Raw genomic sequence first — 13,946 nt, forward strand, 5'->3', positions numbered from 1 at the left:
AATGATTATCCTTTAACATTGAAAGACCCCGAATCATCACAAAAAGAATGTGATGCACTGTGAAAGACATCATATGAGTCAAAACAAAAATTTGCATTATAAGGTTAAACTTAAATAACGTAATTCTCTCATCAAAAACCTTCCTTTCCAACCATGCCAAATAATGGAGCACTCTGGGACCTGCCTCATTGTCAGCTAGCCAGGCAGCATTTTCAATCAATAATATTAGTTTTAAAAAGTGAAGATCAGAAAAGCAGTACAAAGAATATCATAAAACATATATGATCACAATGGCAAAAAATCAAAACAAAATTTTCCCACAAACATTTTCAGTGAGAACAGTTCTGTACATTAGCCTTCTATTAATAAGTAAAAAAAAAAAAATCCTTTTTAATATTCAAAGGTCCTCAGAACCTTTTGAGAATTAAGAAGGCTTTGGCTTCCAGCATCCTATACAGGATATATTCTTTGCGAGATCACTGATCTCACAAGCAATAGGGAGAACTCTCAACAATAATAAAACTAACAAACAGACAAATCCTAGGTCTTCAGCTGTGAGCTGAAGGCACACTTAGAAGGGCGGGATTTCCCTCATGATAGATGCCTAGAGGAGTACTGAGACGCAGCACTGCTGCAAAGGCAGGTGCCTGTTGCAGTATTTGGAGCCATCAGTGAGGAGGAGCTCAGTCTGGAGCTTTTGAATTCAGCCAGAATTCTCAAGGGAATCTAAAATAGTCATAAGTAAGTGGCACTCCTAGCTTCCAACAGAAGCATCTACAAATTCTTTTTGGAGGAAAGAATTCCCACATTAGACCCTGTAGGGTTCCCATAGTTTGAGACCAAGAAACGAGTTCAAAATAAAATATCAGCAAGTACATAAAAGGCAGCCGACTTGAATGATAGTCATCAGAATTAAACATACAAAAACGGAGTTAGATCCCTCAGCCTCTACCCAAGGAAAGCAAATGTTGGGATTGCCTGATACAGAATATAAAACAGCTGTACATGTTTAAAGAAAGATGGCAGAATCACAGCAATCAACAAGCAGCACTAGACTATCAAGAATGACTACCACGTTTGCCCGAAAATAAGACCTACAGGACAATAAACTCTAATGCATCTTTTGGAGCAAAAATTAATATAAGACCCAATTTTATATTGTATTGTATTATATTATATTTATTATATTATATTATATTAATTATATTATATTATATCATACTATATACCCGGTCTTATATTATAGTAAAATAAGACCGGGTCTTATATTAAGTTTTGCTTCAAAAGACACATTAGAGCTGATTGTTTGGCTAGGTCTTATTTTGGGGGAAACACGTAGGTGAATTTGAAAACAAACCAAGTGAAATTCTTAAAAGTAAAAAATATAATAACTGAAATAAAAATTCAATGGAAGGGTTAGATAGCATACGGAAGACAGCAGAAGAAAGAATTACTGAACTGAAAGATAATGCAAATAAATTACTGAGCATGAGATGCATAGTGTCTTAAATGATGCAGAAAACATGTCCAAGAAGATAAATGAAAAGAAATGCATGTCTAGTCACTGCAGTAAAAACTTTAGAATACTAAAGACAAAGAGTATATGAAAGCAACCAAGATAAAAGAAAAAAAGGAATTGACAACAGACTTCTCAACACCAGCCATGGAAGCACAAAGATAACGGAATTCAAAGTGAAATAGGAAATAACTGAGTACCCTATAATCTTTCAACAATGAGAATGAAATGAAAATGTTTATAGGTTGAAAAAAAAGACTGAAGTAGTGCACCATGGGATGGAAAGACATTTGTAACATCTATATCAGACGACAGATTGGTATCTAGAATATATAAAGAATGTCTAAAATTCAATTTTAAGGAAAAGACAATCCATTAGAAAACTGGGAAATGAAAAATCAGGGAAGTACAAATTAAGATCCTACTTAGATTCTATTTTACACATACTACATTATCAAAACTTAAGAAATCTGACGATAACAAGTGTTGGAGAGAATGAAACTTTCATAAATTGCTGGTGGGAGTGTAAACTGATATAATCACTTTGGAAAACAATTTGACATTATCTTATAAAATTTCACATTCGAATATTATACAATCCGAAGCTCCACTCCTAGAGAACTTTTGTACATGTGCATCATCAAATATTTACAAGAATATTTACAGTAGCACTGTTCATAATAGCAAAAAATTGGCCACAACTCAGACATCCATCAACATGAGAATAGGTTAATAAACTGTGGTATAGTCTTATAACAGGATATTATGTAATTGTGAAAATGAATAAATCTTAACTTCACAAAAGAAAGTGGATACATTTTAGAAACCTAATATAAAATTTTAAAAAATTAAAATCAAAAAAAATCTACATGATACCATTTAATAAAGCCCAAAACATACAGAATTGTACACCTGAAATCTATGTAATTTTACTAACAATTGTCACCCCAATAAATTTTTTAAAATAAATAAAAAATAAAGCCCAAATTAAGCACAACTAAGAAATGTATTATTTAGTTTTACACACTGTGTGATAAAACTATATTTTCTTAAAGGTCAACGAAACAATAAACACAAAATTGAGAATGATTACTCTGTCAAGGGCACATGGTCCTCGGGAGCTGGATAGGAGAAAAATGCATAAGTATTCTGGTCATGATTTTAAATCTTGGATTGGACGATGGGCTCATGTGTGATAATTATCTTATTACATTTTATAATTACATGTATTTTCTACATGTTTGTAATTAATATTACATTTACTAAGATCACCAAAAAAAAAAAAAGGAAAAGAGTATGCCAATGGCCTATAATATTTCAGTCATAGTTTAGGACACAAAATATCAGAACTGGAAGTACCTCCTCATTTTACAGATGGAAAAGATAAGGCCCAGAAAGGAAGTTATCATGTATGTCGTATTCATTCAACAGTTTTTAATGGAGCACTATTGTTTGTGTTTGGGTTACATCCAGAGGTGTAAGATACCATCCCTGCCCCAATAGAGCTCACAATTTTAATTGGTCAGTGGGGGAGGGGCAGAAAATAAATACAAATGTAATAAGTAAATTATATGGTATGCTAGAAAGTCATAAGTGCTATCAGAAAAAAAAAGAAAGAAAAAACTAGAGCAGAGTAAAGGAGATCAAGAGTTCCAGAGGAGGGGTAAGGGCAGTGACAGGTCACAGTGTTACATAGGGTTGATTAGCCTCATTGAGAAGTTGAGGTGGTAGCAAAACTTGAAAGCCATGAGGGAACTAAGCAAGTGTATATTTAAAGGAAGAGCTTTCCACAGGAGAGAAAGAAGTCAAGAGTGACTTCAAGGATTTTGGCTTGAGAAAGTGGGAGGATGGAGTTGCATCAACTAGATGGAAAAAGCTGCAATGAAGTTAAGTTTGCAGGGTGAGATCAGGATTTCATCATTGGACATGCTGGGTTCGAGATGGCTGTTAGATTTCCACGTGAAGATATCCAGTAAGCAGTAGAACATATTTGTCTAGAGTTAAAGACAGAAATGTGGAGAATGTACATTATGTACATTATGTACATAATGTGGAGAATGATTCTGTCAGTGGCAGAATCAATACTAGTTCAATGCTTTTTGTACCAAACAGGACCATATCAATTTGGAATTAAGAACTGAGTTTCATGAAAATGAACACAATAGAAATGAGTACAAATGCTGTGAACAAAAAGAAATAGAGTTAGAAAACACTTCTGATTAGAATTTTTTTCTGGTCTTTTCAAAAAATATAAATATAACAGCGTTCAATTAGCCTCAAATTGGCATATTTGCTATTTGGGGATAGCAGTTGATTTTCTGACGATGTATATATTCTTGTGTTATTTTCTATTATTTCTTTTTGTTTGTGGGCTGCAACGATTATGAGGCACTCTTTCAACTGCATAAATAAATGAAACCAATTCTGTAGGAAATTATGCAACATAGAGAATTCCAAAACGTTATCCACATGTGGATTTTTATTGGCCCCGATCATATTTTAGAACAAAATGATTATAACTTTGCCAAACTGCTTAGCACAATTTTAAGGGCTGGGGCATGCTGTTGGAATGGTTTGCAGAGAGACTGAACGGATTACATGGTGTTTTATTCACATTACATTAAATCCAGAGCACTTCTTAGAGCATGCTGAAATGTGGAGCCAAAATACATTGAATGATATTAGTTGGATGTGGTCACTGTCTAAGAGCTAAAACAGGACACTGGAGCTCTCCGGTTCTTTATTTTATAGCAAAGAAAATTGAGTTGCAGAGAGGTTAAGTGACTTGTCTCAAGTCACCAGAACTCTATCAAGAACCTATCCTTTCCGATACCCAGGCCAATGCTCCGTGAACCATAATGCTCCTTCCATATGTCACGAAGTCCTAAAATGTGCTTCTTTTTCTCATTATCCCTTTGCAGGGTTTCTTCCGGAGAACAATCAGATTGAAGCTTATTTATGATAGGTGTGATCTTAACTGTCGGATCCACAAAAAAAGTAGAAATAAATGTCAGTACTGTCGGTTTCAGAAATGCCTTGCTGTGGGGATGTCTCATAATGGTAAGTGAGCACTGAACACTACATACTTTACAACTCGCATTATGGCTGCCAGATCAGTAGACACTAGGGCCATTGGTGAAAATGTGCAGTTTTTCCACAGAAGGCCAGATTTTAGAGTATTGCATGCTGATAAAGCATTTTTAATTTAAGTTGGACTTTTTAAGCTTTTAGTGCAGTGTCCTTTGTGTGGTTGGACATCTGCCATCATGGGAGAAAAAAGACTTGAATCTGGGAAGTGATGGACATAACTGTAGTATTTTAAAACAAATGTAGTGATTATTGTGATTAATTTTTACCTGGCTTTAACAGTATGAAAAACAGAATTACACTTTATTTATGTGTATCAGTAGTTTCTTCCTATTTTAAATGTAAGAAAATTCTGCAGATTTCTGGATATGGAACTTTATGTGGCGTATCAGAATTTAGATTTATATACTTTTCTTTTGCTCTTGGTTATGCAAAGGTATAGCAGTAGCCTTGATTTTGAGGAGCATACAGACTTGTGGATAAAGCAAATATTTTAACATTCCACAAAACTTCAGTGTCCACAAAAACATAAGAGAATAAAACTTTCTACTTTATAAACCCCATATCTAATGTTTTCATGAATTAATAGAACTAAATCAGTAAACTCATGGAAAATAGACCTGTTTGAAGAAATAGTTTTTGATTTCTATTTAGCTATGATTGGTTAACTAGCTTACAAAACAAATTTTTATGTAATTTGATATTATTGTATTTGTTAAATATCAGTTCTTTAAAAATTCATTACGGGTTCAAGAAATGTAAAATGCCAAAGTGATCAAATTAAATCCAAAGTCTCACTTCATTGCACATCCTGTTTTTTCTTTCTTTTGCCTTCACCTCTCTCAAAATTGATCTAGCAAGAGGATAATCTTTAAAGTCAATCTTCATGTGTAAGGACTCCAAACCATCTGTATAAATTATATTTTTGTTCCATCTTGCTGATATTTGGTTTTCACAGTGGAAATCATCAAGATATTTGGGAGTCACTAACTGGTTGATACCCTACCCTTTAAAAATAGTTTACAAAGTTGTATTTTTCTCATGAATATGGGTCATTTCCTCTAAAGGCAAGAATGTATAATGAATAGATCTATTAGCTATACTAGACAGGATGGAAATTTAATCCAACTTGCCTCAACAATTAATTACATGTGCTGTGTAGCAGTATACAACTGCAGTCATTGATTGCAAAATAATTTGCTGGTTTGATTCCATCCATTTCCTTTTTATTTCCGACTTCATAAAATATAAGGGCATGTTTTCAAGTCAAGGGTTGTATTTTAGGTGATGCAATCAAGTTACAATAAACTTATTTTATCTTTATGAAGAAATCTTTGACTTTGAGGTCATTATCTCTAAGACTGTCTAGTAAAGCATGCCAGTTCTGCTTTCAATGCTATTTTTTGTCCTTAAAAAGTTGCCACTTCATACATTGATGTGAAATGTATTTCCTGTTGGTTGTACACATTCATGTAAAAATATATCTGCTATTGCTTATTATTTGTAAGCAAATATTTAAAACCCAGCCTACATGGTATTGAGAGTATAATTTTCCCCCCAGAAAATCAAAGAAAGTTATCGTGAACTGAATAAGGTCATCTTTGGACGTCATGTGATCATTAGCTTATTCTATTTAGAAAGGGGAGCTGTCTTGATAAGGAGTGTTCATTCAGTTAGTTCTTCTTGAAAAGGCAAAAAAAAAGAAAAAGGAATTAAATGTCATGGCATCAAAGACTTATGCAGTTCAACACTTACAGGATTGCAAACATGACTAAGAAAATCCCTTCTCGCAGGGTTTTATAGAAATATGTTTGCTGCCCAGAAAAGAAAACATCCATTTGATCTACACACAAGGGAACCTCAACACCGGGTTTTGCCTATTTCCCTGATGAAGGAAACATTTGCAAATACAAAGTTTTCTAGGGGATCTTAGTCACTATTTAAAATTCATTGCTGTGGCCAATGTGAGGCCAACAGGAATGAGGTTTCCATTCATATAGAATGCCTTTTTATTAATATTTTATGTGAATGGACCTCAACGTAATAACCCACCAACTTATCAAAAGAGGCTTCTAGTGTTATACCAAAATCAGCACCTCCCTGTTTTCAGTATGCACAAAAAGAAATGAACGTCCCCCAAAGTAAATTTGCTCCATTCTCTGTTACTTTTATTTCTGCTCTGAGGTCTCTGTTTAGTCCATTCTATGTGTTTAGCTTCGCCATTAGCTACCCACTCCCAGCTTTGAAGGAGGCTTTTGAAGTACCCTTCACGGAGTCCTAAGGACCCTGGAGAATATTGGTGGAAAATCATTGAAATTAGTGACTACTAAGACCTTTCGCCTTTGAAAATTATAACCTACCTCACCGAATTTTCCACTTCTCAACCAGCTGTTCCATATCTTATAGACAATGTCACAGTCTTCCCAAATATTTAGGCAGCTGGCATCTGTCAGTTGCCTGAATTTAAAAGTATCCACCTATATGTTTTGGTGCCATAAAAATATAATTCATATGCCTGAATCAGATCTTCTATATGTTCTGATCAGTTAACTCAGTAATTTAAGACAATCCATTTGATCATCACATAATGATGTAACCCCAGAGTGCAAAAACAGTCTGAGCTGAAGAAAGTATAAATGGTATGGTTGGTTAATCGTATGTGGTTCCATCCTCAGATGGAACTTACATTTTGATTGTGATGTGCAGCCTCGACATCGCAGAAGGACATGAATTCAGCATTCTTCTGGTTGGAAGCTTCTCGTTGTCTCTCAAATATCCATTTTCAGAATTGGGTAGAGAAAGCACCCACATGTTGGGCTGATGTGCTTCGGGAGCCAATTTTTTGTTTTTCTGTAATTATCAAGATACATACAGGTTGCAGTGATTTTAGTCATTTAATAATCCATCATTTCTAGACCATGGGTCAATCCTGCTGATTGCTCCAAAGTCTTCCTGAGTTGTCCCAAGCACAGCCAGTTCAATACCCTGTCCACACACCTTTAGAGGAAGCCTCCAAATACAAGTAAAGCAGAAATAAAGCGCCAACTTTCTGGGCTATCCAGAATAAACTTACTGAGGGATCACTGCATCAGCTACTATTTGTTTTACATTTTTAATTAGTGAAGCTGGTATATACAGAATCTTGATTAAAGTACTCTGATAATGTTGCTTCTTCAGTTAGATGGGCACTCACACATTTTTATAAACTTTCGAAGTATAAGTTTTGTTTTCAATTTTTGCTGTCAAAATCTCTGACATTAATCATATTTTATTTGTGTTCTCTTCATTTTTAATGGTTTAGTCATTAAAAATTTGACTAGTCAATATTTCATATTCAAAGCTGCTTTTCATGTATGAACTAAATAATAAAATAATAAGTGTAGGCTGTGCATTTAAAAAAATAATCTGAAGTAGAGAAGAATTGGCTTATATTACTCATAAGTCATTCAGTTAGGTTTCCCTGTGCAATTGAGATTTGAAAATAATGCTTTTCATTAAATATAAAAGTTAGTGAAACTTTAGCTTTGCTGATTAGGATGTCCTATTTTATATATATATGTATATATATATATATATATATATATATATATATATATATATATATATATATATTTTTTAAAGCTGACAGCTTAAAAATAATTTTCTAGTGGTTTCATAAAAATCAAAAAAAATGGTTGCATAACTTTTTGTGGCACTCAGCATTTTAAAGGTAATTCTCTCCTTCCTTGTAAACAGAAGCTCTAGTGTATATTACAAAAAAGAAAAGCCTGAATGGCAAATAAATTTAAACTTCAACACGTTACTCTCTTTTTCTCTAGTCATCTTTGTGGTATAATGGAAAATTGCCCAAATTTTAACTTTCAGGAAAATATAGCAAAGTAAAAAGTCCTAATACACATGATAGCTGTCACTCAAACCTGCCTGGCATTCATGATTGTCCACAGTCTAGCCTCCACCACCTGAACCCACTGCCCCTTTTTCCTGAAATATTTCAGGCAAACTGTGTACTTTGCTGTTCCTGGGAAATGCCGTAAGATGTGTACCTGTGTACTTTTGTGTTTTATGTTCTTTGGTTCCTTGTCATAATTCGACCTGGCACTTCAAATGACTTCTCTTCCATGTGACTTCTAATTCCCCATCCTTCCTCTTTGTGTATTACACATTTCCTTGACACTGCATTGTGCCTTATAACGCAAGGGAGTGATAAGATCACTGTTACCAAAAGCCAAACTACTGTAGACAACAGTAAAAAGGATAACTGAGAGAGGGAAAAATCAGGGAAATTCATCAGAACACCAGTGAAATATTATGAGCCAAGACATTGGGATGGGTGAGAAGAAATAGAATTAAGAGGAATATGAGAGCAGTGACCAACGAATACAGGTGTCTGAGGGGGACAGCGGTTGTCAAAGATTATTCAAAGTGTCTAGTTTGGGTGATAAAATGAATCAACAAAGAAAAGAAAACAGGAAGGAGAGACAGTTTAGAGGGGAAAATGAAAAGTTCAGGTTTATGTTGTATTTGAGTTGCTTATGGGCTATCCAGCATCCATGTTCAAGGAATATAGGAGGAGTGAAAAATAAGGATCCAGATCCAGGAAAGAGTAGGCAGGAGTCGTTTATACATTTTGTGAGTTAGAGAGAAGATTGAACGAAGAACAGAATATAAGTGAAGGACAAACGGCCATCAAAAAGGTCTGGAAAATAGCAGGCAGAAAGATAGGAGAACCAGAAAAGCAGAAACCAGCATAAGAAATTTTTGAAATAAGAGGGTGGAGAAGGTCAACAGGATTCAAGGCCCGGAGAATGCAGGAGAGCTCAAGTAGAAGATGTCTTATACTTAAAAGAGGCCCCTAGATCTGGCTGTGAGAAAAGCATTAGGGACTTTTAAGAGCAACGTTTTGGTAAATTTAAATGAAGTGAAAGCTAGATGCAGTGGATTGGGAAGTAAATAGTAAGTGACAAATGTAGACGAAGAGGGAAGACCACTCTTTCAATAAGTTCAGTGACGGATGAAAGATAGCATGAAGGGGAGGTAATACTAGGGTCAGAACCTTAAACACCTGTTTAGGTGGAGAGGAAGGAGCTAGTAAAGAGAGGTGCACGAGGAAGAATAATCTGTGTATGTGATAAAATGTATAGGGTCTCCCCTATTAGACACGTCCTTTTCATCCTGGCCCCCATCACCTGCATCCAATCTGCCTAACACAGTGTCTTGAATCAAACAGGTATTCAATGAATTAATTAAATAATGTCACGTAAGGCTCCAGGGAATGAGAGATTGAGTCAGAAGGTGAGGCAGTGGAGTTTCTCTACTTTGAAAACAAACCTAGGCAAATGTTTAAATGTCCTCTACAAATAGTTGAAAAATGTTACCCCTACATTAAAAAATTAAATATTCAGGCTGTGCCTGGTTTACTTTAGAGAAGCTAGAAAATTAGAGTTATTAGATTGCCAAATTCGGCAAAACTTCAAAATGCACAGGTATTTTTTGTTTTTTTAATCAAGAGAGGTGGAAAAACATAACTTATTGGCAATAGCCGTATGAAAAGCAATAGTGTTGTCTAGGTCTTATTTATATGATAAGGCTTTTGCAAAGTAAACATGTTAAAAGTGGGGGAATGGACCATGAGACATTGCCTTACTAATTGTCAAAAGCCTGAGATGATAGCAAATTCACCCCTTAGGTGTTGAAAGACAAAAATATTTTTAATAAGACTCAGCTTATTTAATTTTTCTATCTTCTTTTGATTTGTTACTTTGAAAATCTGCTTTAATTTATCTTTATACTTAAGTACTATTTGTCACTGATGCTTCTCAATAAGGTATATGTTTTTAAAACATGTCATTAATTGTCTTTAAAAAACCTTGTTTCTAAGTGCTATACCCAGATCCAAAGAGCAGGATATCTAAATATTCATGTGTTTGGAGTTTGTGTGTTCAGTAAATCAGTACTAAATACACAATGCTGAAACTGTCATATGCTAGTTTAATAAAAATGGATTACATATGGTATGCTGATGTACTTTCACCAGAAATTAATGAATCTCTACCGAACTTAGTTTTCCTGAAGGGTGTGTATTGATTCTGATATTGACAGTTTTTTAAAACTACATGAATTCTCTGTAGGTGATTAATTATCCCAAATATGACACTGAATGCCAGTATTCTGGAAGTTGCTCTATGTGACATGTTCTAGGTCTGTAGAACAGATAGCATGTGTCTTTTTATTCAGGGCCTCAAAAACTAGACAAGTACTGCTTTAAAAAGAGAGATGTTCCCCAGTATTCTGTGTCATCAAGGTTTATAGAATTTTATAGCTAAATTTAGAGCTAAAGGAGGAAATCTTTGGGGATCTTTTCCAAGCCCCTCATTCTACAGATAAAGCAATTGAAGACCTGAGAAGTTAAGCCACTGAGATCGTTTTTCACTGAGCTGAAACTAGAAAGTAGACTTTCTGACTATCTGAACTGCAGTGTTCATTCCATTGCCTTCCAGAGAAGCCAAAAGTTCTCACTGAGTGACTCATGGAGCATTTCCCTTCTGTCTTTTAAGATTAATCAGCAGTGAGAGAAGATTTGCAAAAATATACCTGTATATGGGCACACTCAGCCTTTATATTTCTGGTCACCAGTCTCTAGAATTTTGATCTTCTATTTCTAAGCTTTAACTTCAGTCTTTTCAGAAACAGTAGTCCAAAGAGAGAATTATTCCCTCTTTTGGTTCTCAGATTCTCCACCCAGTGGGTTCAAGAATTGCTTCACTGAAAAACACCATTCCCTAAACAAGTTAAAGAAAGAGAGATAGAGATATGGATGGATGGATGGATGGATGGATGGATGGATGGATGGATGGATGGATGGATGGATGATGGATGGATAGAGAGATTAGGTTTTCAGGGTTTGTTCTTCACCTGTGGGAAAGAATCTAGGTCAGTGTGCCATGGCTACCATCCTGGTCTATCTCCAGCCCACAGCAACCATAGTTGCCTTAGACCTCTTCATCTACAGTAATAAAAGTGCATTCATTTAGCATTACTATGTGCTGGGCACTTTAGCATTACTATGTGCTAAACACTTTCTGTGCCTTGTATCATCACTTCACATGAGGCTGGTAGGTCTTATAAATGGGACTCAAACACAACAAAATAAAATCAACTTTTTCTCCCTTAAAAATGCATACAAATAAAAAATTATATTTCTTCTACCACTTCAGATTTCCATATATTTTATGCAAATTTAGTCCTACCAAATGGAATGTATTTTTCATCTCTTTTGTTGGACCTCTGGTATGTAAAGATGCTAAAATCACATATATATTAGTTGCACTGATAGTTGAATCTGATTTACAGCATGAGCATTTAATAATACAGAAAATTTGTTCTTAAGATTTAGCCTTTTGGGGAACTTCAACTTACAAATTTCACATTTTATTTAGGTTGTAGCAAAAGGCTTTTGCTTTAATATCTCCTAATTCTAAAATTATGTTTAAGTTCTTTTGGCCATTTTGTTAGGTTATGGAAAAGCAGAACTAGTAACTGTAACAAGTGACTATCTTTGGATGTTTATTTTAAATTAACTTTGGATTACCTGTTAGGAAAAAAGTGCTTTCCTAGGTATTTAAACTTTTGTGTGTATTTATAGTTTATTACCTGTGAAAAAGTAACCAGAGCATAGAACAACGTCTGGAACACAGTAGACATTCAATTCTTATTCATTGAGTGAAGAGACAGTATTGTGTGTTCCGGTAAACAACTAAAGTTAAAGAGGAGAAGATTGTTGGTAATTCTAACTACCTCTGTTTCAGTATATGACTCTGATTTTCTCCAAATTTTACACCAAAATTTCTTCTACTCTTAATATGCTGTAATTCTTACTGGATGCTCTCTTTCATGATCACTTTCCCAAACTTCACAATGTGCAGATTGTCTCACGTTCTGTTTTCAAACTTGATATTTTGGAGTTTAATTCATCGAGCATGTATTATTATACATCAAGTATGTATATACAACCCAAGTGTTCATATTTGGATGAATGGATAAAGAAAATGTGGTATATATACACAATGGAATATTATTCAGCCAGGAAAGAAGGAAATCTTGCCAATATGGATGGACTTTGAGGGCATTATGCTGAGTGAAATAAGTCAAATGGAGATAGACATATACCATATGATCTCATTGGATGTGGAATCTAAAAAACAAAACAAAACACCCTAAGTCACCTAAGTCATAGATGCGAAGAACAGTCTGGTGGTTACCAGAGGCAGAGTGTCGGGGTGACAAAATGAGTGAAGGGAGTCAAAAGGTACAAATTTCCAGTTTTAAAATAAATAAGTCCTGGGGATGTAATGTACAACATGATGACTGTGGTTAATAATACTGTCCTTTATGTGTGAAAGTTGCTAAGGAAGTAAATCTTAAAAGTTCTCATCACAAGAAAAAAAGGTGTAACTATGTGTGGTGATAGATGTTAACTAGCCTTGTGATCATTTCACAATATATACAAATACCGAATCATTATGTTGTACACCCGAAACTAACATATTGTTATATGTCAATTAAATATCAATAAAAAATCTTTAAATAAAACAGTATTATAAGCACCTGGAATGAGGTATGATAACTAGTAAAAAAAATGATTAACAATAATATTTTGCAGATAGTATTGATAGGGAGAGAGAAAAATATATTTGAGTTGAAAGAGTTACAAACACATGATTTTTTTTCCCCCAACATAAGCCTTGTAAACCTCTCTTAAATGTTCCTCTTTGCCTTTCTTTCTTTAGTTTTCTTCTTTCACACTTCCTCACCCCCCAGGAAACCAAATGTTAAGGAAATTGTCTTTCTGACAAATATCGTTAAGTGATAATCCTGGAGAGTCAGGGGAATCATTATGGCTTCTCTCCACTAAATATAAAAGTACTCTCTGGCCTAATAACGTGAAAGAAAGCTCCATCCCTCTTTCTTTATAACAGGGACAAAACAGATTGTACAGACTCCCTGAGAACAAAGTCTGTGTCTGTACAGCTTTGAATTCTGTACAACTCCTTCCTGTAATTCATGAAACAAGTTGATCCTTTTAGCGCCCGCCCTTATTTAAAGTGCTGGGGATACAAAGATGAGTAAGGCATTGTCCCTAGCCTCCAGGATGTTGTTCTAAAGTGGGACAAATAGGCGTGTAAACTAAATAAAGTATGGGGTGAAATATGCATGAAGGGCTGTTGGAATATAGGGAAAGGAATAATAAATTCTGCTTGAAGGTATCAGAGAAAGTCTCACAAAAAAGGTGACATTTGAATTAGGTCTTGAGGGATGGGTAGTAGCTGGCTCTCAATTATTTGTA

General features: G+C 34.7%; 1 protein-coding gene across 10 annotated transcripts in view; it reads left to right on the top strand.

The window, feature by feature from the left end:
* PPARG (peroxisome proliferator activated receptor gamma) overlaps positions 1–13,946 on the top strand; it is a 126,511-nt gene that overhangs the window by 83,827 nt on the left and 28,738 nt on the right. For all 10 annotated transcript variants that reach the window (XM_081071979.1, XM_081071975.1, XM_081071982.1 and 7 more), the window contains one exon: positions 4,438–4,576. In XM_081071979.1, coding sequence (XP_080928105.1) covers positions 4,438–4,576 — 139 coding nt within the window. The remainder of the gene's footprint in view (positions 1–4,437; positions 4,577–13,946) is intronic.

The sequence above is a fragment of the Rhinolophus hipposideros genome (assembly GCF_964194185.1).
Source record: "Rhinolophus hipposideros genome assembly, chromosome: 14".
In the NCBI taxonomy this organism is placed as follows: domain Eukaryota; kingdom Metazoa; phylum Chordata; class Mammalia; order Chiroptera; family Rhinolophidae; genus Rhinolophus; species Rhinolophus hipposideros.